The 23,802-nt window shown below is 43.8% G+C and overlaps 1 protein-coding gene across 3 annotated transcripts in view; it reads right to left on the minus strand.

Moving 5' to 3' along the window:
* The window catches only part of GPD2 (glycerol-3-phosphate dehydrogenase 2), a 310,532-nt gene that overhangs the window by 117,450 nt on the left and 169,280 nt on the right, over positions 1–23,802 (minus strand). For 2 of the 3 annotated variants that reach the window (XM_073647152.1, XM_073647151.1), the window contains exons 16-17: positions 12,390–12,488; positions 4,063–4,184 (exon numbers count right to left, since the gene is read on the minus strand). In XM_073647152.1, coding sequence (XP_073503253.1) covers positions 4,063–4,184; positions 12,390–12,488 — 221 coding nt within the window. Of the gene's footprint in view, positions 1–2,229; positions 4,185–12,389; positions 12,489–23,802 lie in introns of those variants that run through there. The other variant, XM_073647153.1, reaches the window with a different exon arrangement.

Here is a 23,802-nt window from a genome sequence, read left to right on the forward strand (position 1 = left end):
AATATAAAATACCAGATAAAAAAAAGATGCATCACACAACACACACAATATCAGAGATTACATGTTGGCGTTACATTCATTTCATATCATTTCATCAGAATGTATCACATGTGCTAAAATGTATTTTATCTGCATGTAATAAGAAATTGGTGGTGCTTTTGTCATTTTTCTTTTTTCAAAAGTCAGTGTCCAAACACTTGAGTTCTATGTAAAAAGTACAAAAAAAATATCTGGGATTTAGAATCCTCAGAATTAATGGCCATTGTAACGCAGCAGCAAAAAATCCCCAAAAATCCCATTCACATGTCGTATAGTATAGATACAAAATAAACACAGCAGAACAATGATAGAAACCACAGCAGAGGACTAATACAACATTGACTTTTGCATTCTGCATGCTAAATGGGAGCAAAGCTGGAGGACCATACACGACATTTGGCACACAGTATTCGTTCTTGTTTTGCCCATAAAACTGGAATTCTTTATACTAATAGTAGCTGTAATAAAATATTTCAGTGGCTCCAATTTTTTCTTTATATATAAAGACTTATGTTCTTCTACGCTCATTTTTGATGTGAAGTACAGTAGTATACAGCTAGGAAAAAAAAAATGTGCTGATCTTTTCCTAGAAACAGCGCTACTCTTGTGTATAGGTCATGTCTGGTATTGCAGCTGATCCTCTTTCATTTAGTTATGCTGCACTCCATAAAGTAACCTATGACCAAAGAGTGGCGCTGTTTTTTATGTGGAGGAGGAGAATCCGATCCTTTATTTTCTAGGATTTTAAACCCTCTATAATATATAAATTTACTGTACCTATTAATACTAAATGTCTATTTGTTCCAAGAAAAAGGTCACCTGTATCCCAGGAGTGGTTACCGCAAAAGAAATACAGATAAAATCAGAATACTGATCCTTCCAAAATCTAGCGATGTCTTTCCACCGCTGCTCCCGTCAGCAGTATCATCAAGACTACAACGCATTTTACAACTGCAGCCAATCACTGGGCTCGGTGATGATGCCGATGAAGGACAGCAGAAGCTGCTATGCTCAGTGATTGACTGCAGTGGTTGTGATGTCATCGCAGCAGCCGGGGACAGCGGTGCAGAGGCATTGCTGAATCTGCAGGGGTGAGTAACTGATTTTATCATTTTGCAAGTCTGTGATAATAAAAAAAAATAAATCCTCTTTAAAATACCCAGACTTGCTTTTCCTTACAACTAGCAAAAAAAGTCTTTGGAAAATCATCATCACAAATTTGACCTTAATAGTTTTGAATAGGGGTGGTTTTGTTGGATGGGGTGGTTTTGTTGGAATGGGGTGGTTTTGTTGGAATGGGGAGGTTTTGTTGGAATGGGGAGGTTTTGTTGGATGGGGGCGGTTTTGTTGGATGGGGGCGGTTTTGTTGGATGGGGGCGGTTTTGTTGGATGGGGGCGGTTTTGTTGGATGGGGGCGGTTTTGTTGGATGGGGGAGGTTTTGTTGGATGGGGGAGGTTTTGTTGGATGGGGGAGGTTTTGTTGGATGGGGGAGGTTTTGTTGGATGGGGGAGGTTTTGTTGGATGGGGGAGGTTTTGTTGGATGGGGGAGGTTTTGTTGGATGGGGGAGATTTTGTTGGATGGGGGAGGTTTTGTTGGATGGGGGAGGTTTTGTTGGATGGGGGAGGTTTTGTTGGATGGGGGAGGCTTTGTTGGGTGGGGGAGGCTTTGTTGGATGGGGGAGGCTTTGTTGGATGGGGGAGGCTTTGTTGGATGGGGGAGGTTTTGTTGGATGGGGGAGGTTTTGTTGGATGGGGGAGGTTTTGTTGGATGGGGGAGGTTTTGTTGGATGGGGGAGGTTTTGTTGGATGGGGGAGGTTTTGTTGGATGGGGGAGGTTTTGTTGGATGGGGGAGGCTTTGTTGGATGGGGGAGGCTTTGTTGGATGGGGGAGGTTTTGTTGGATGGGGGCGGTTTTGTGTCTACTGTTATGAATGTCTCCCACAGCCGGAGAGGTATGAATGTTACTTAAATTCATATTTTTCCAAGTCCTTCTCAGATGAAGGGCAGGTTACTATTCTATGATTATCGAGAGTCACAAATCTCGCTCCAGTGCCACAGAACTCACTGTAATCTGGAGGAGTTACTAATCTACTTCTTGTATCATTTCTGATGATGTCATGGTGCCCATGAACACCCACTATGATCCCATAATTATCTAATAATTATCAGACTGTTCCTCTTCTTTATTAAAAAAAAAAAACATACAAGCTAAGGAAAGTCAACTGTGCATATTTGTAGGGATGCGGTAGAAGCGGCCGACGTAAAAGGGTCAGGGCTAAAGTGTTCCTGGTTTGTAATACTATTTTATTCCAGTATTCCCTATGAAATAATAGCTTTAATAATAAATTTAAACAGGGTAAAAGCAAAATGAAAAATCAGTAATTCACTAAGAGTACAGATGCTCGAGGCCACGGGTCAATGATGCACCCTAATAGCTAGTGCTATTCTCACAGAGCTTCCATTGTGCGTTTATCAATTATTTGTGTGTATAGATCAATAAAGGATTAGTAAATATAAAATGCACTAAAATAGTAAATTTAGACAGTTCCTACACAATCTTTTAAATAACTTTTTGTGCGTTCTTAGTGAAAATTAGCCATAAAGGTCATGAAAATCTAGTAGTTCATCTGGAGAAGATAACAGTGGGTACAGGGGCGGACATGCCAGTGGTGCAACCTGGCGCAGGACGTAAGGGGGCTACTATCACCTCGAAGCTGCTTCTTTTATAGGCATATAAAGGGGTGCATTGTGATGAGCAATTGGATTGCAAATGGCTCATATACTGTTCTTGCACAAGGGCGCTTTTTTCTTTGTGTCCGTCCCTGACAGGCGATTTAGGTGGTGATAAATGGATACGGCACTCAGAAATATAAATATGGCTGCATTGCATTTTCTACAGGGGAAGGGGACTAGGTATAAACCACAGGTCATGTAGCAACCATGGATATAAGGACAAAGGTTGCATGAATGCCATAGGACTCACACAGAAAGTTGCATTGAGTGAGTTTAGGAGGAGGCAAGTGGTGCCGATGAGGTCCCATCCCTACATAACTCCCAAGGATGTGAGCCCTATTGGCAGCCATTCTCCACCGGATACCTGCCAATCACGCATGCGTGACATACATGATACCTGTTGATCATGCACGCATCCTGGGAGGTAAGCGGGAACATGACATCATTGCCACTAGTCACCTCTATTAACCCTGCCTACAATTTGGCATCGTGTACATGGCACAAGCACGATCAGCAGGTATCGTGAACCTCAATTTAATACCTACTGATCGTGAGCATCCTAGTACTTACGTGGGGACACAACGTCATCAGCCCCGATACGAGTAGTACTGAACAAGCCCTACTGTGCTGTAACTCAAGGGAAATGACTAGAAACTATTAAGAACCTGTTGGGATACAATTATACAAACTAATGCAGATTAAACCTGTTTTCGTTGCAGGGATAATTGTACCCGGGCATCTCGACCCTTTTTATACATTTTCCCCATGTACTCATATTGACTAGATTCACTCGCAGCAAAAACTCTATTTTCTTGTGTATTAGTTTGGAGCCTGCAGCAGTTCTCTGGGCATAGACTATTGAGTATAAATAAAATCTAATTTTTGCATAAATTAGTTTTCTTTATATAAAGCTCATCTATTACAGTACATTTCCCTTTAAAAACAAAAGCATCCACTAAATAATGCTCGGAATCACAGACATCGCTGAAAGCTCAGCATCTCCATAAACCCTCTGACATCATTTAAGCCATCTTTGCGCCCTACAAAGATGTGTAGCCACACACTTTTCAAAATACTTACATTGTTGCTCGATGCATAGAATATGTCAAAAAAATCGTACAAGCCGTAAAAAAAGGAAAACAAAAATCATGCATACTGAAAAAAGAAAAAATTCTATAAAACGTCAAGTTCACGCTAGGTGCCAAATTGCAGCGAATGCAGCCAGAGAAGCCTTGGAATGTCGTCAGCATAGAGAAGCAGAAACGTGCGTCCGCTGTCTTAAGACTCACACGCCACCCCCGCTGCGGTCCACCGGAATGGCTTCTCTTTGATCCAGGTTCTCCTCCGCGCTTTTCATCAGTATTGCCAGACGGCTGCTGGATACAAAACCTTTCTGGATGGCGCTCATGAGCTTTAACAAAGAAAACAAAAACAAAAAAGTTAAGCCAATATGTGTCCAGAAACAAATCTCACAATCTTTCATTTGACACGAACCAATATACAGTACAGACCAAAAGTTTGGACACACCTTCTCATTTAAAGATTTTTCTGTATTTTCATGACTATGAAAATTGTACATTCACACTGAAGGCATCAAAACTATGAATTAACATGTGGAATTATATATTTAACAAAAAAGTGTGAAACAACTGAAAATATGTCTTATATTCTAGGTTCTTCAAAGTAGCCACCTTTTGCTTTGATGACTGCTTTGCACACTCTTGGCATTCTCTTGATGAGCTTCAAGAGGTAGTCACCGGAAATGGTCTTCCAACAATCTTGAAGGAGTTCCCAGAGATGCTTAGCACTTGTTGGCCCTTTTGCCTTCACTCTGCGGTCCAGCTCACCCCAAACCATCTAGATTGGGTTCAGGTCTGGTGACTGTGGAGGCCAGGTCATCTGGCGTAGCACCCCATCACTCTCCTTCTTGGTCAAATAGCTCTTACACAGCCTAGAGGTGTGTTTGGGGTCATTGTCCTGTTGAAAAATAAATGATGGTCCAACTAAACGCAAACCGGATGGAATAGCATGCCGCTGCAAGATGCTGTGGTAGCCATGCTGGTTCAGTATGCCTTCAATTTTGAATAAATCCCCAACAGTGTCACCAGCAAAGCACCATCACACCTCCTCCTCCATGCTTCACGGTGGGAACCAGGCATGTAGAGTCCATCCGTTCACCTTTTCTGCATCGCACAAAAACACGGTGGTTGGAACCAAAGATCTCAAATTTGGACTCATCAGACCAAAGCACAGATTTCCACTGGTCTAATGTCCATTCCTTGTGTTCTTTAGCCCAAACAAGTCTCTTCTGCTTGTTGCCTGTCCTTAGCAGTGGTTTCCTAGCAGCTATTTTACCATGAAGGCCTGCTGCACAAAGTCTCCTCTTAACAGTTGTTCTAGAGATGTGTCTGCTGCTAGAACTCTGTGTGGCATTGACCTGGTCTCTAATCTGAGCTGCTGTTAACCTGCAATTTCTGAGGCTGGTGACTCAGATAAACTTATCCTCAGAAGCAGAGGTGACTCTTGGTCTTCCTTTCCTGGGGCGGACCTCATGTGAGCCAGTTTCTTTGTAGCGCTTGATGATTTTTGCAACTGCACTTGGGGATACTTTCAAAGTTTGCCCAATTTTTCGGACTGACTGACCTTCATTTCTTAAAGTAATGATGGCCACTTGTTTTTCTTTACTTAGCTGCTTTTTTCTTGCCATAATACAAATTCTAACAGTCTATTCTGTAGGACTATCAGCTGTCTATCCACCTGACTTCTGCACAACACAACTGATGGTCCCAACCCCATTTATAAGGCAAGAAATCCCACTTATTAAACCCGACAGGGCACACCTGTGAAGTGAAGACCATTTCCGGTGACTACCTCTTGAAGCTCATCAAGAGAATGCCAAGAGTGTGCAAAGCAGTCATCAAAGCAAAAGGTGGCTACTTTGAAGAACCTAGAATATAAGACATATTTTCAGTTGTTTCACACTTTTTTGTTAAGTATATAATTCCACATGTGTTAATTCATAGTTTTGATGCCTTCAGTGTGAATGTACAATTTTCATAGTCATGAAAATACAGAAAAATCTTTAAATGAGGTGTGTCCAAACTTTTGGTCTGTACTGTATTACTGACATCCATGACCCCAGGTGGTAATGTAGCATTGTACTCAGTGTGTCACAACACCTATTATATCACACAAGACTTGTGCAGAGTTTATATAAGCTAACCTAACAAAGGTAACTGTTGGCATCACTGCCTGTAAGAAAATACTAAAAAAAAAAAAAAAAAACTTTTTTTTAATAGTTAAAAAAAACTTTCCTAGAATTAGGTTTCAATCTTTATGGTGCGCAGAGTCCTTAAGATTCTGTATTACAGACCTGTAAGGTTCTAGTTGTTGCCATATTTGCAATGAAATGCAATTTCTTTATCTCTTGGATTCCATGTGACTCAGTGGGACAAAGACCTCTGTGTACATCCAGATTAGCGCAGTACGTGTCCAAGAAGTGTCCAAAATGGAGCCTCGGTAGACCGGTAAATATGACTTCTTCTAAGATTCAGCCCTGTTTTTTAATATTTTTTCTTGGCTGGAAAATCCTTTTTATGGGAAATAATATGCTACACACGTGCAATCTGCTGAGCTCCCATGCTTTCATTTATTTCATTCATTTCTTGTACATAAAATTAATAAATTCAGCTGTATGTACCCCATTGCCCTTCACCACCGGTTCCTCACTGCTCCACTGTGGTCAATCATTGGGCTCCGCGGTTTTTCCGATTTAGACCTCACCGGACTGCGGAGCCCAGTAATCCAGTTACTGTTGTATCAACAAAGATCGGAGGCAGAAATGGATCGCCGGCACTGGAGCGGCATTGTGAAAGTCCAGATGTATTTGGTTTTTTTTGTAATGGCATTAAAAGAAATTAAGCTCAACAACCCCGGTGGTAGAATTTGGTAGTGTGGGTCTTGGAAAAATAAATCTGCATTCTGGTAGAGTGGTTAAATAATTGTGTTTACTGTCTGGCCAGAGCCGAAGAGAAAGGTGGCTTATGATCTGTACCTCACAGAAGGCAAGGGAACAGAATTCAGGTCAGGAGGCAAGCTAATTAAAGGTCAGTTAGACTCCCTGAGCTAACAGTGTGGAGTATTATCGGCCAGGAAGATAAGGACTGGAAGGAAGTCTGTCAGAGATCATCTCCCTCATCACACCCTTCCCCCCTCCATCTCCATGCAGGATAAAGAATGCTGTGTACTATTGAGTCCTCGTGAAGGAAAAGCCTGTGGTTGTGTATGCATTAAAACTGTGCTGTACTGTGCTACCAGATAATAGACTGTGTACTGCTGTGCTGTAAAGGAAACTGTACTGTTATTATTGGAGCCAGTTGCTCAAAGAGACATTTACATTGCACTGGCCATGCCTCATTAAATGTTACTGTTCTACAGTTTATGAAGACTCTTGTCAAATGTGTCTGGTCAGCAACTGAATCTATCGTGTGCCTGAGAGAAGCTGCAGCACATGGGCTATGGTCGCCCTGAGTAACGGTTCCCCCAGGATGCCAACGAATTCATGTAACCGGTCTCGCCCCAATCTGAATTTAGGCGGCGTACGTGTAACATAATCTTCACCTAAATATTACTCTGTCCATCTAACTCCATTGCTTCAAGTAGAAATGAACTATGACACAGATTAATCAAAGTGTATTCACCAGTATTCTGGCACAAAAAACTTTGAAATGTTGCAAAATTGTTGCGCAACTCGAAGTTTCACAAAAATTTTGCAAGTTTTGACATTTTCACACAAGTGCCAGCCACATCTGCCAAAGTGGTCATAGAAAGGGGGGGGGGCTGTCTGGCAAAGCCTACCTGGCAAATTCTTCAAACATTGCACCACTTTAGTGGCGTAACTTACACCAGAAATGTACTCCAGTCATCGACTGGAGTACATTTCTGGTGGAGGCGCATGCCAGTGATAAGATGAACCTAATTCATTAAGTGGTGTGAGTCTTTATGAATTAGGCACATTTTACTCCTGCATGCCCATTATTAACCCCTTAGTCATCACAAATATATCTCAGGTCAGATTTAAGTTGTAAGTGAATAGAATCCCCCGACAGGTGAAAATGCAGCAGCTGTCAGCTGTATGCTATAGCTGACACCCTTCTGCAACAGTCACGATCGGTGTTGGCACCAATCATGGCCATACAAGTTCTAATGCTGTGGCGGAGAAAAGGAACCAGTCACACTGGGGCTCGAAGGTGAGGGTGGCAAAAAATCGTCCTCACCACATTAGACGACACAAGGTGATAGGGTCTAACAAAGATTTAGCATTAGTGGCCAAAAGGCTGAAGGGGTTATCCAGTTTTGGAAAAACCCCAGTCCCCCAACTGCACTTTGTTAAAAAAAAAAAAAAGTTGTGATTTACTCATCCTCCCCGGGTCCAGCTGAGTCTCTTCCACTGTTCCAGGTGTCTGTTGTTGTTGATCTGCTTCGACAGCACCGTAGTCAATACCAGAGTTCAGCGGCTCAATCCAAGTTGACGGCACATGCCGCAGACAGCTGCGGAGCTCGCTGATTGGCTGCAGCACTGTCAACGTGTTGTCAGCACTGCAGACGGTAACCAACACCAAGAACAGTGGAAGGAACTAGAAGCTGGACCGGGGCGGGTAAGAAAGGCAACCGGAGGACAGGGGATTTGTGAAACCAGAAAACCCCTTTAAGACTCTGCTTTTTCCGTTACATTTCTTCCTTGCTCGTACATCCTCTACTTTGATAAATGATGACAACAAATGCTTGAACCCCAGTCTAGCACATAAGCGACGTTTTCAGGTGCTCTCGAATTCTATTCTGCGCAGGAACAGGGTTAATATTTACAACACTGAAGATAAATGGCTTTGCTCCACCGCCGTTATTAAGATGACACATTTTATCTGCTGGGGAAAAAAAAAGTTGACTATGTTTCGACTAATGTTGCGTGTTTTGCCGGCAGAATGAAATGTTTCTCTGGTCGGAAAAAACACAATGGCGGCTTGGCCTGGCAAGGCTGTAAATGATGCATGAAACTAGTTATCAATTTCAGTCGAGGAGATTAGTAAAGTCTTAAACGGTGGTGAGTTACAAGCGTTCACCTGGGTGTTTGTAATCGGAATTCTCCAGCTCAATACCGATTCCCTACGGCCTCGACTAAAATCATGAAAATGAATTATTGTCTACTTTATCTTCCTCGCAATTACAATCTCCACATTGGGCTCAAGATGACAGCCAAGTTTTCCCGGAAGATATAAAAGCAATTCTATATACAACCGATCCTCTGTATGGCCTTCCTGTCAAATAGGGAATAAAAATGTTTCCAGTATAATTTCAAAGGAACAATTCATTGTTGTCAATGGTTAATAGAATATGCATTTAATCTGATTGAAGCGGTGATAAATGTATTAAGAAATAATTATTCTTTTTTTTTTGTGATGCTGGACACCGCTGCTGAAAATTTCCTGCATTTAGATTCAACAATGCTCTTATCTACAGCTCATCTCGAGAGAGACAATTACCATTTCCTTTGCCTTGATCTTGTTTGTTTAACTTGACATCAGGAAGAAAGGGCTGACATTGACCAAAATCCCTAGCATTAATTTATCTCATGTTCCGCATTCATCATCGCCTTGGCTCAGGAAAAAGCTGGCAGGTGGCTGAAATACCTGCCCGAGTAAGAAAGACTTAGCAAAAATAAACTCCAGAATAAACTCTACAATCCAGACAGATCAGAACTGGGTGTTCAAAAACGTGTTGCTCTCCGGGAAGCCATAAAGGATAAAAAATAAAAGTAGAGCAAAAATAAATTGGGGAAAAAAAGCTAAAAATAAAAATGTAATTTTAGATCCATCTCTATTTTTAAATTACTATAGACTTTAATAACTTGGCATTCAAAGCTGTTGCAAAACCAGTAGGGAAGTCCAGTAAGAAGCAAACTACTGGTACTCCAGTACAGGACTAGTTTGGTCCATGCTAAATTAGTAGGTTTTCTGGACAATAGCATTTTAGGGTTAGATTGTCCGAGAAGTGTCAAAACTGTTTTCCCACCATACTAAAAAGATGGCTCAAGTATATTGCCAGGATATGCAATCACTCTTTGATTGGCTGGAATCGAACTGCCAAGACCCCCGCTATCATCAGAATGAAGGTTTTCCGGCAGCTCCCTTTGGAATTACCGACCAACGACGTTCCAGATGTGTTGGATGGAAGACAAGTCTGTAGACTCTGCAGGCCATGGTATCGTGTTTAGGTCACACGGGATGCTCATGGTAGTACGGCTGTACCACTGGTTCCTCCAACAAATCAATGTAACCCTGAGCTATTAGTGTATATGGAATGAAGACTAGAGGGGTCTGGTTATGGTACATTACGCCACCTCACATCATGATCTTGGGAGTAGGACCTGGGTGATGTTCCCTTATGAAGGCTTCTTCATGGTGTTGCCTCCATATTTGAGGTCACGTGCCCGCTCGCCCCCGGCACTGGAGAATCCAGACTGCGTGCACACTGTGCGCTGTGAGAATTCACAGGTCTGCAGTCACAAAGTGAACTTGAACCCCAAGCCTGGACAACCCCTTTAAACACACAACTTTTGACAAATTGGTCTCCTGATTTTTTCTAGCATTGGGAAATATACTACCATGATTCAAAAGTTGCTCTGGCGTAATTTTTGGCAAATTTATCATGATCATTGGATAAATATCAAGTGGTGGATTTGCAGTACACTAAAGATTTGGCACAAATTACACAATTTTCATAAATATGAGCCAAGTGTCCAATTGATGTCAGGTGACATATACAGACTGTGTATGGAATAAAGATATAAAGAAAGGCAAAATCCATTCACTAGACTGCTCACGATTTGCTTTGTGCTATAATCCATGTATCTAACTCCAGCCTCTCATGTGCTAATTCCCGCACAATGCCACAGAGCTTATGGGCAGTGATAGTTCCATCATTGTATATGACGAGACTGGCATACTTTCTATTGGGAAAACTTGGTGACATGGTGACTTTAAGCCCTTCCCTTTAAGTCAGGGGTGGGGAGCCTTTTTTCTGTCAAGGGCCTCCCACAAGATACGTCGTGACCCTGGCACTGGCGTCAGGACATCATTTTTCACTGTATGCGCACCGCTCAGTAGTGAACGGTGCGTGCACGTGCTCACAGAGCAAGAACAAATTAAAGGGCTGTTGGCCGTCAAAACACAGCTGCCGGCCCAAGCACTGTAATCTCTGGGAATCTGACCGGGGGCCGGAGAAAAGGTCTTCGAGGGCCGTAAATGGCCCGCAGGCTTGTGGTTCCCCACCCCTGCTTTAAGCTATCCAATTTTTAAGACTTTCCTAAAAAAAAATAAAAAAAACGGTCCATTGGTAAGAATGATCAGAGATGCTGTAGAACAAGGTTATATTTACTGAAAACCTATTCCTGACCTTTCAGACACGTTGCAAATTTTGGCTTTTTATTAAATCAGGGCCCCGATGGAGACATTTTCTTTTACTAAACATCAGTCAGATGGGGGAAAAACTGTCAACAAAAACATGTCATGCATACTGGCATCACGGCTATGACAGCGCTCACACAATGGTAGGGCATATCATTACATGAGCAGTGTAAAAAGAGATTGGGCCTGCCGATGCTTTAGCATCAGGACATTTTTCGTCTTTTTAAAGCTTTATAACACCTTTAAAGCTTTGAGCCTAAATGTCTTTTTGCATATTCTAAATTCCACTAATGGAATCTGAAGAATCTGCAGTACAATTGTAAGCAGCCTCTGTTTAGGATGTAAAACTGTCAACCTCTAATTCTTTTTTTGTCGAGCCGCAGAGACCAGCGGCGCCGATGGAATCCTAGATTTTTTATGTTCTCCTTTGTGTGCTAAGAATGAATGTTCTAAGAATGTGTTCTAGAACTTTAAAAAAAGTTCTAGTAGCAAATGTCCAACAGTTCGAAAATGTATCAAGCGTACTTATTGTTTTATTCCTTTTTAATTTAAATTCATCTTAACATTCTGTGCTTTACTTTTATTTTTTTTATATACAAAAACCCCAATTTTCCTGCTTCTTTCTGCACTGCCATTGAGGTAAATCGGACCCTTCAGCTCTCCTGACATATCTATATTTGTAAATATTTGTATCCTTCATAAAAAAAATCTGAAAAAACATTTGTTGCATTGTTCCTTTGCAATTTTTCCTGGAGATGTAAGGGTGATACTAGTTAAGGATGTGTCTCCACACAGTATGATATTGGCCATTCAGTGCCAAACTGTAAAGGAACAACCAACTTTGACAAGGAGAATTGTAACCCCCAGGTGTCAATGTGATAATTTCATACTCAAATAACTCAGTGATGGCATAACACAGAATTATGAGAAAGATAATCCAATGCCTGGTGAAGTCGTAACCCTCCAATAGTAACACTCCAATCTTCCCCTAACCCTCCAATAGTAACACTCCAATCTTCCCCTTAAACACCCACTTTCAGGCAGGCTTAACCTAAACTCTGCCCCTTTAAGTTGGCGCTGCCCCAAAATTTATAGAAATTTGGGACAGTTGTCAAATATAGAAACACATTAGAACAAATGTATTTACTACTGACCTGTAGAAATTCATTCAACTCAACTTGTCCGTTCTTATTTAAATCAACTTCATTAAGGATTTCATGGAGATTTTTGGCGTCCATCTGCACATTTATATTCTGTAAAAAAAAAATACAAGGGTCATTATTTGAAACATTGACAATTGAACATTTAGCCATTAGATGGTTGATGGGGCCTAACAAAATGTCAGGCCACCTTTACTCTAATGCGTCTGTGGGCCTTTAGAACAGAGGACTGGCACTGGCCATGACCAATTCCACAAGTTTTCTTACAATGCTACAATAAAAAAAAAAACATAAAAAAAAGTATATGAGTTGAGATTCTGCCCCCAACCCCACCCTCATGAACTTATTTATATTAATTCATATATGATCGAAAAGGTAATTTGTATATTTAATTTCTCAGGGGGAGACTTTTATTTCCTATAAAAGTCTCACTACACCTTGGCACTCTCTACAAGCAGAAATGTTACCCCTTAGACTGCCTATCAAAGGCAGGATGGTTGATAAAATATTACAAGAGGGACAATGGATGACAGTAGATAGGGGTACAGACTAGTGTTGAGCCACCCCCGTAGTGTTCGAGTTCGGTTCGGTTCGTCGAACACCCGTGTGTTCGCCGAACTGTTCGTCGAACTGTTCGTCGAACACCGTTAAAACCAATGGCAGGCAAACAAAAACACATAGAAACACATAGAAAACACCTTCAAAGGTGTCCAAAAGCTGACAAACTGCTCAGAAGACACAACTAACACATGGAAAAGTGACAAGTACATATAGTCATGCGAAAAGAAAAGAGGTGGAGGAGTAAAAGGAGGGGGAGACACAGATATAGGCATGTCATGCCCTTCTAAAATCCAAAAAGTGAGAAGCCGAGACGGCCAGTCCGCTCCTGCCCGTGCCACCTCCGTGTCGCCGGGTTTGTGCCAGAGCCGCGGTGAACCCTGACGGCCAGCCCCCCTCTCCCAATACTGGTGCCTGTCCGCTGGTGGGTCGAGAGAGCCCCCCTGTGGTGGAGGCAGCTCTAAGCTTTTTAATTTAAATTGTCCCTCTAATTTGAATGAATACACTTTAAATCCATTTACAAGGATCTATTGGAGGGCAAGTCTCATGCCAGCAGCCGTGTAATTCCAGCTCCAGTAGCGTCCACTAAAGCTGCTGCAGTTAAAAAGCTTTTATAAGGATCGAGCTCGGCTGTCCACCGCAAGGCATCCTAGTGCCAGTCCCAGCCCCTATGCCTTGGGGTGCCTCCTGATGCTCTTCACTAAGTATCCCGTGGTCCCGAAGCATTTCCTTTGAAAAAATTAAGTGTCCAAACTACAGGTGGTGTAGCTTGCTTAACAGCCGGGATAATCCGCTGACTAGCAGACACTGCTACTAGGCACAAAGTATTTCCTGGGCTAGATGCAGTTAAAAATTTGTAAGTAGATACTCTCGTTGGATGCTGAGAAAGCATTCCATAGAGTCTCCTGGCACGCCATATATGATTCTCTTAAAAAGCTTGGGGTAGGGGTCTAGGGGACCCTTTTATAGCCAAAATCACGGCCCTGTATCACAATACGTCACCTAGGCTGAAGATAAATGGAACTGTAGCACCGAGGGCTCGGTTGCTACAGACGTATTGCACCTCACCCAGAGGTGTGATATCTCACTCTCAGATAAGGATGGAGTGTGGATCAGGACCCGACACCTGCATGCATTACACCACATTGCCGTGGGGCAGGGCGACCAATATGCCCCTGAGATGGGCACGACAGTCCCTGTCCCTGGCTGGAGTGGGGGGAGGGAACACTGAGGAAGGGGAACCCTGCAGTGCAGGAGCAGGGAGGAAGCAGTTCCTGGGTGCATTGAGAAGGGAGTATAAAAGGTGGGCACCATCTTAGTTCAGTGCAGAGAAGTCTGAGCAGAAGTGGCAGGGAGCAGGGGCTCTGCATGAGCTCTGCTCCGGAGGCGGGCCTAGTAACAGAGGCCCAGGCCTGCAAGAGGGAGAAGGAAGGAAGAGGAGCGGAGAAGGCTCCAGGAACGAGGAATGAAGGGATCCCAGGGGTGCGGACGGGCGAGTCGCCACCGCACGCCCGAATACACCTGCGTGGAGGGGTCAGGCCAAAGGGGGAGACCGGTCCCCGAACTAGTGGAGGCAGGAAACGACCCTCAGCTAGAAACCGGAGGCTCTGACATTTTATGTGGCGCAGCCCCTTGCTCCACCCGCTAGGAAGGCACCACATAGGGTCAGGGAAACTGGCGCCAAGTTTACCAAGAGGAGGCCCGAGGCAGCCGGACAGAAGTGTTGGTAAGAAAGGCCAGACAAAGGACACACAAAGGGGGTCCTGTGAAGCGCTCCAAAGTTATCTGGGAGTTGTCTGAGCCCCTCACCTGGTGAGCACAGTACGACGTGGGCAGCCGTTACCTGCAGACGTGGTCTGGATAATAAGAACTGTGAGTAAAGGCCCTGAACTGCATCACTGACTCCGTGTCGTTACTGCTGCTGCCCTGCACCATCACCCCCATCCTCCGCATACACTGCCCTGAGGCTATACTCCTCCCGTGGGGAGTTATGCTACGCTCTGCTGCACCCACAACACCAGCCTTAGCGGTCTGCCCTGTAGCGGCGGTTCACTCTGACCGCAATCCACGGGTGGCGTAGTCGGACATTTAAACATCAAAACCACATAAATAGTTCCGCCACTGGTTTGACCGCCCTGAGCCACGGAACCGGATCGCCGCCACGAAGACTACAACCACCAGCATCCACCAAAAAGGGTCCGGCTCCGGGTGTCCCAAGGCCCAGGGGGTGCGTCAGAACATTTTCATCACCTTTCACAATCACCAATGGGACAAGGCAGGGATGTCCTCTGTCCCCTCTCTTATACATCCTAGTGACGGAGCACCTGCTCTCATCAATTCGCCATAACCCCAATATTAGGTGGATTGAGGTGGGAGGCACCGAGTACAAGTGCTCTCTATTTGCTGATGATGTCCTAGTATATATCACTCAATCACATATATCCATCCCTGCTGTTATGGCTGAAATAGATCACTTTGTTACATGGTAAAATTTTAAAATCAATGCAGCGAAGTCTGAGGCCCTCGATGTCTCCCTCCCTAAATCCATATAGGATTCCATCCAGTCCAACTTTCCCTTTGCCTGGCCCTCACAGGGTATCAAATACTTAGGAATTCCTATTCATAGAGACCTCTCCCATCTATGTTATCTTAATTTTGGGCCCTTTATTGAACAATTCCATACAGACCACGGTTGGCAAGTTAGAACTGTAAGATTCACTACGTGAACCACTGGTGTTTTGTGGAAAAGCACATGTACACCGCGTTCCAAATTATTATGCAAAAAGTGTTTAGGAGTGATAAGGGAAGAATTTGTTTGTTTGTCAGTTAAACTCATTGATGGTGATGTGTGTCAGGGCTCTTTATATCACTGTAAGCAATTGCAGACACCTGTGCTAATTAGTTTGGCAGGTGTGTCCAATGAAAGGCAAGACTACTTAAGAAGGCTCTCTCACATTATTAAGCAGCCTACATTTTCTGCCAAAATGGGAAAGAAAAAGGATGTGTCGGCTGCTGAGAAGCAACAAATTGTGGAGTGTTTAGGTCAAGGCATGACTACAATCAATATTGTGCTATGATCAGGATGAAGTGTCTTGGCAATCAAGAAGTATGTAGCTGATTCACAGTACACACGTGTGCGTGCTGATAAGGGCAAATTGAGGACTCTTTCCTACAGGCAATTACGTCAGGTTGAAAGAGCAGCGGCAAAAAAGCCTTGTCATAGCAGCAGACAAGTTTTTGAAGCTGCTTGTGCCTCCAACGTCCCCCGAACAACAAGATGCAGGGTCCTTCAGAGGTTTGCAGCTGTGCATACGCCATCCTGTCGACCTCCTCTATCCACTTCACACAAGCAGAAACGGCTCCAGTGGGCCAAACATTACATGAAGACTGATTTCAAAACTGTTTTGTTCACGGATGAGTGCCGTGCAGCGCTCGATGGTCCAGATGAATGGAGTGGAGGATGGCTGGTTGATGGACACCCCACGCAAACACGGCTACAGCGCCAACAAGGAGGAGGTGGAGTAATGTTTTGGGCTGGAATCATGGGGAGAGAGATTGTCGGCCCCTTTAGGATCCCTGAAGGCGCTAAAGATGAACTCCATAATGTATGTGGATTTTCTCAAACAGCACTTCCTGCCATGGTTCAAGAAGAAGAACCGTGTATTTCACAGCAAGATCATTTTTCTGCATGATAATGCACCATCTCATGCTGCACATAAAACATCTGCATCTCTGGCTGATATGGGCATAAAAGGGGACAAACTTATGGTGTGACCCCCATGCTCCCCTGACCTCTACCCCATTCAGAACCTTTGGAGCATCATTAAAAGGAGTGTCTATGATGGCGGGAGGCAGTTCACATCTAAGCAACAGCTCTGGGAGGGTATTCTGTCCTCATGCAAAACAATTGAAGCAGAAACCATCCAAAACCTGACAAATTCAATGGACGAGAGAGTTCAGAAGCTCCTTTCGAACAAGGGGTCCTATGTGAAAATGTAACATCACCTAGAATAAAGTTTTGAGTTGAAAACTGTTTGATTTCAGTTTCTAACAACCTGCTAATGCTTATAATTTCAAAAATGACCATTTTTTTGGTCTTTATTAAAATGAAAAGGTTGATCGAAAAGTTTGGGGGATATAAGAGTGTGGCAACCCAGTAGTCATGATTACTTCGAATTCTGACAATATGAGGGTCATGCTGCAGGTAGTGCAGCAAGAAGGCACTTATGTGTCTTGCGCATCTCGGAGCCCCAAAATTATTTTCCGGGCTAGATGCAGCTAAAAATTATTTTTAATTTTAAATCTGGTGAAGCTTATTATAGATGGCCTAATAGGATCAGTGCTGCACACTGCTACAAAGCCCAAATTATTTTCCAGTCAAGATACAGATAAACATGATTAGTAATTTGAAAGCTTAAAACGGTTGGTAGGGTGATTTTAACCAATCATCAAGCTTTTACTCTCCCCAGGATGACACAGGGGTAGAAAAGTCGTTTCGGATCCATGATTTGTTCATCTTTATGAACGTGAGTCTGTCTACATTATCAGTGGAGAGCCGCGTGCGCTTATCTGTCAGCACACCACCAGCAGCGCTGAACACACGTTCAGACAGAACGCTGGCTGCGGGGCATGACAAGATCTCCAAGGCGTAAGTGGCTAGCTCCGGCCATTTATCCAGATTGGAAGCCCAAAAAGAGCAAGGGTCCAGTGACACAGTCGTGGCTTCAATGTTTACTTGGAGATACTCCTGTACCATCGTCTCTAGGCGTTGACTATGTGTCAGACTTCTTGTCTCCTGTGGCCTTGCAAAGGATGGGCTAAAAAAGTGGTGAAATGATTCCGCAAAATTGATGTTACCAGCAGATACTGTGGTTCTGTTACGGTTTGAGTGCTGAACACTTGACGGTCCCACGGTTGGCAAGTTGGAACTGTGAGATTCACTACGTGCACCACTGGTATTTTGTGGAAAAGCACATGTAAGATTCTGCAACAGTCTCTGCTGATACTCCTGCATGCGTGCATCCCTTTCTATGGCAGGAATAATTTCTGCAAATTTACTTTTGTACCGGGGATCTAACAGTGTGGCAACCCAGTAGTCAGGATTATTTCTAATTCTCACAATTCGAGGGTCATGTTGCAGGTAGTGCAGCAAGAAGGCACTCATGTGTGTTGCGCATCCAGGAGCACCAAGTCCCTGTTGTGTTGGTGGCGAGGTAACAATCATGCTTCCTTCCTCTGTCCTCTCCCCCCAACCTCGCACAACAGAAATGTGATCAAGGTCTCCCTCATCTGATGAGTCTTCCATCAGTTCGTCCTCCACTTCTTCCTGGGCTCCTGCACCTTCCTCACTAGTTTGGCTGCTACCATGCGCCCTGGTTAAACCATCTCCCCCACCCTCACATGCCTGCCGCCTTGGTGCTGCCGACCGTCTGGACCTTGCAGATGTTAGCCCTTCCGCATACAACTCCTCCTCCTCTACTTCCTCCACCTCCTCTTGTGCCACCACCTGACTCCAAATTCTGTTTAACATGTGCTCCAGCATGTAAATCACCGGAATAGTCATGCTGATAATGGCATCGTCAGCACTAAACATCTTCGTCGCCATTTCAAAACTGTGCAGAAGGGTGCATAGGTCCCTGATCTGAGACCACTCCTCCAGCGTGATTTGCCCCACCTCTGAATCTCGTTGGCCCAGGCTATACGTCAGAACGTATTGCACCAGGGCTTGTCGGTGCTGCCACAGTCGCTGCAACATGTGCAGAGTTGAATTCCACCGGGTAGGCACATCGCATTTTAGCCGGTGAAGTGGCAGGCCCAACGACTTCTGTAGAGATGTAAGTCGCTGAGCTGCGGGATGCGAACGGCGGAAGTGAGCACACAGCGACCGTGCCCTCTGCAGAAGGCCATCTAGTCTGGGATAGTGGGCTAAAAATTGCTGGACAACCAGGTTCAACACGTGAGCCATACAAGGCACGTGTGTGACATTGCCCCGGCGAAGGGCCGCACCCAGGTTTGCAGCATTGTCGCACACGGCCTTCCCTGGTTTCAGGTCCAGTGGAGACAACCATTCATGAAATTGGTTCTCCAGAGCTGACCACAACTCTTCAGCTGTGTGACTCACATTTCCCAGACATTTCAATGTAAAAACCGCCTGATGACGTTGAGCCCTACTGCCAGCATAGTAAGGAGGTGTGCAGGATCCCTTCTGCGCAGTTAGAAAGCTTGTGGCATGACCAGACAGGCTTTGGGTGCAGGTGGAAGACCGAGAGGAGGTTGAGGAGGCAGAAGCAGTGGAGGAAAAATGACATAAAGAGGATTGACGCACAACTCGTGGGGACGGCAAGACTTGGACAGCAGCCCCTTGTCCTGCTGTCACCATAGTTACCCAGTGCCCAGTCAGCGACATGTAACGCCCCTGTCCATGCCTACTCGTCCAAGTGTCTGTGGTGAAATGCACCCTGTCACACACAGAGTTTCTCAAAGAAGCGGTGATGTTGTGTGCGACATGCTGGTGGAGCGCAGGCACACCTTTCTTTGAGAAGTAGTGCCGACTGGGCATCTGGTACTGGGGCACTGCGACGGACATAAGGTCTCGAAAATCCTCTGTGTCCACCAGGCGGAAAGGCAGCATTTCTGTAGCCAAGAGCTTGCAGATGGTGAAATTCAACCTCTTAGCTTTCTCATGGCTAGGAGGAAATGGTCTTTTACTTGTCCACATCTGAGGGACCAAGGGCTGGCTATTGTGCTTAGACGGGGTTGATAAGGGTGTCCCCGGCAAACTGCCGGTCTGTGAGGAAGATGCAGGCGGACATGTTAGGTTGCCTTGATCCAAAGGTGGTGCTATCGATGTCGGACAGCGCTCAACACCAGCTGGTGTTACCACCTCCAAAGAAAATGATGACCTGCCAATCACGCTGGCTGTTGCGGGTAAAGAGGTGGCAGGTCTGCGCCCCAAAACAGGTGTGACTGCTGTCCCCCCAGTCACAGAGGATGAAGAGGCCGCGGATGCACAAGATATGGCAGACGGTGATTGGCCCGGCCGGCTAGGCCGCATTGTAGCACACTGAGCTTCCCACTGCAACTTATGCTTCATGTCCATGTGCCGGTTCATGCATGAAGTACTCAAACTATGTATTTTTTGGCCTCTACTTAGCTTTTGCTGACAAATGTTACAGATAACACGAGTTGGGTCATCTTTATCGATCTGAAAAAATGCCGAGGCTATGCAAGGCTTAGCACCCATGCGACCTGAAGAGCCACCACGACTTGTGGTGAGAGGCAGAGTTGTGTTTGAGGATGCAGTTGTTGACGTGCTTCCAGTACTACGTCTCTGTCCAGGAAGGCGCAACCTGACCTCGTCGTCACTAGCATCTTCCTCCACCTCCTCTGCTGACCTCATCTCTTGGCTGACTGTGGGTTGACAGTAAGTGGGATCTCCGACCTCATCATCATCACCCTGTGCGTTATCACACCCGTCGTCCTCAGAGCCAACCTGTTCCTGCCCTGACAAAAAACTAAAGTTGTCGCTCCAATCAGGTATTTGAGTCTTATCATCGTCTTCCTCATTGTCTCCACCAACAGGAGTTACAGTTTGGGAATGAGGGTCTACATTATGGTCAGAACCTTCTGCGTCTGGTCCTGGATCCGACTCATAAAGATTCTGGGCATCAGTGCAGATCATTTCCTCGTCTGGATTCACAGAAGCGCTGGAGTCGACCTCTGATTCCCAGGCTATAGTATGAGTAAACAGCTCTGCAGACTCAACCATCTGTTCTACCTCATACTCAGACGGGCAGCTGGAGATTTGGGAGCTGTGAGGAAGCAAGTGCGATTTGGGTGACACCTTTGACGACTGGAGTATTTGTGATGTTGAAGTTGATGTGGAGGAGAGCCCACTTAAAGGAGCACTTGATATCCGTTGAAGCACCTGCTGTTTTTGTGCCTCATCTGGAATTTGTAGCGATTGGCGTGGCCGTAAGAAAGGGATCTTATCACATTGTCCGCTAAAAGAAGTAGACATTTTAGTTTGGCTGGAAGATGGTCTTTCTTCTGCACCTACCCCACGGACACAACCTTTTTTCCCCTTCCCAACACGCCTATTCCCCTTTCCACCAGCAGCAGGCCTTTTTCCACTCATTTTGGTGGTTAACTAATTCACAACTCTGGAGTTGTTTGCACAAAAAAACAATGGATGGTAACCGAGCAGAGCTGAGTGGCCAAACTGTGGTATTAGGCCAAAACTATGGGCTGGGTTAGATGCAGAAAAAAATTATTTTTAATTTGCAACCTGATGGAGGTTAGTATAGATGGACTAATAGACCAAGTCCCACACACCGCTAGAAGCCCAAATATTTTTTCAGAGCTAGATGCAGAAAATTTTTTTATTCAATTTGCAACCTGATGGAGGTCAGTATAGATGGACTAATAGACCAAGTCCCACACACTGCTAGAAGCCCAAATATTTTTTCAGAGCTAGATGCAGAAAAAAATTATTTTTAATTTGCAACCTGATGGAGGTCAGTATAGATGGACTAATAGACCAAGTCCCACACACTGCTAGAAGCCCAAATATTTTTTCAGAGCTAAATGAAGAAAAAAATTATTTTTAATTTGCAACCTGATGGAGGTCAGTATAGATGGACTAATAGATCAAGTCCCACACACTGCTAGAAGCCCAAATATTTTTTCAGAGCTAGATGCAGAAAAAAATTATTTTTAATTTGCAACCTGATGGAGGTCAGTATAGATGGACTAATAGACCAAGTCCCACACACCGCTAGAAGCCCAAATATTTTTTCAGAGCTAGATGCAGAAAATTTTTTTATTCAATTTGCAACCTGATGGAGGTCAGTATAGATGGACTAATAGACCAAGTCCCACACACTGCTAGAAGCCCAAATATTTTTTCAGAGCTAGATGCAGAAAAAAATTATTTTTAATTTGCAACCTGATGGAGGTCAGTATAGATGGACTAATAGACCAAGTCCCACACACTGCTAGAAGCCCAAATATTTTTTCAGAGCTAGATGCAGAAAAAAATTATTTTTAATTTGCAACCTGATGGAGGTCAGTATAGATGGACTAATAGACCAAGTCCCACACACTGCTAGAAGCCCAAATATTTTTTCAGAGCTAGATGCAGAAAAAAATTATTTTTAATTTGCAACCTGATGGAGGTCAGTATAGATGGACTAATAGACCAAGTCCCACACACCGCTAGAAGCCCAAATATTTTTTCAGAGCTAGATGCAGAAAAAAATTATATTCAATTTGCAACCTGCTGGACGTCAGTATAGAAGGACTAATAGAACAAGTCCCACACACTGCTAGAAGCCCAAATATTTTTTCAGAGCTAAATGAAGAAAAAAATTATTTTTAATTTGCAACCTGATGGAGGTCAGTATAGATGGACTAATAGACCAAGTCCCACACACTGCTAGAAGCCCAAATATTTTTTCAGAGCTAGATGCAGAAAAAAATTATTTTTAATTTGCAACCTGATGGAGGTCAGTATAGATGGACTAATAGACCAAGTCCCACACACCGCTAGAAGCCCAAATATTTTTTCAGAGCTAGATGCAGAAAATTTTTTTATTCAATTTGCAACCTGATGGAGGTCAGTATAGATGGACTAATAGACCAAGTCCCACATACTGCTAGAAGCCCAAATATTTTTTCAGAGCTAGATGCAGAAAAAAATTATTTTTAATTTGCAACCTGATGGAGGTCAGTATAGATGGACTAATAGACCAAGTCCCACACACCGCTAGAAGCCCAAATATTTTTTCAGAGCTAGATGCAGAAAAAAATTATTTTTAATTTGCAACCTGATGGAGGTCAGTATAGATGGACTAATAGACCAAGTCCCACACACTGCTAGAAGCCCAAATATTTTTTCAGAGCTAGATGCAGCAAAAAATTATTTTTAATTTGCAACCTGATGGAGGTCAGTATAGATGGACTAATAGACCAAGTCCCACACACCGCTAGAAGCCCAAATATTTTTTCAGAGCTAGATGCAGAAAAAAATTATATTCAATTTGCAACCTGCTGGACGTCAGTATAGAAGGACTAATAGAACAAGTCCCACACACTGCTAGAAGCCCAAATATTTTTTCAGAGCTAAATGAAGAAAAAAATTATTTTTAATTTGCAACCTGATGGAGGTCAGTATAGATGGACTAATAGACCAAGTCCCACACACTGCTAGAAGCCCAAATATTTTTTCAGAGCTAGATGCAGAAAAAAATTATTTTTAATTTGCAACCTGATGGAGGTCAGTATAGATGGACTAATAGACCAAGTCCCACACACCGCTAGAAGCCCAAATATTTTTTCAGAGCTAGATGCAGAAAATTTTTTTATTCAATTTGCAACCTGATGGAGGTCAGTATAGATGGACTAATAGACCAAGTCCCACACACTGCTAGAAGCCCAAATATTTTTTCAGAGCTAGATGCAGCAAAAAATAATTTTTAATTTGCAACCTGATGGAGGTCAGTATAGATGGACTAATAGACCAAGTCCCACACACCGCTAGAAGCCCAAATATTTTTTCAGAGCTAGATGCAGAAAATTTTTTTATTCAATTTGCAACCTGATGGAGGTCAGTATAGATGGACTAATAGACCAAGTCCCACACACTGCTAGAAGCCCAAATATTTTTTCAGAGCTAGATGCAGAAAAAAATTATTTTTAATTTGCAACCTGATGGAGGTCAGTATAGATGGACTAATAGACCAAGTCCCACACACTGCTAGAAGCCCAAATATTTTTTCAGAGCTAGATGCAGAAAAAAATTATTTTTAATTTGCAACCTGATGGAGGTCAGTATAGATGGACTAATAGA

Source organism: Phyllobates terribilis, unplaced genomic scaffold (assembly GCF_046119375.1).
Source record: "Phyllobates terribilis strain yellow unplaced genomic scaffold, ASM4611937v1 Scaffold_9__5_contigs__length_417890890, whole genome shotgun sequence".
In the NCBI taxonomy this organism is placed as follows: domain Eukaryota; kingdom Metazoa; phylum Chordata; class Amphibia; order Anura; family Dendrobatidae; genus Phyllobates; species Phyllobates terribilis.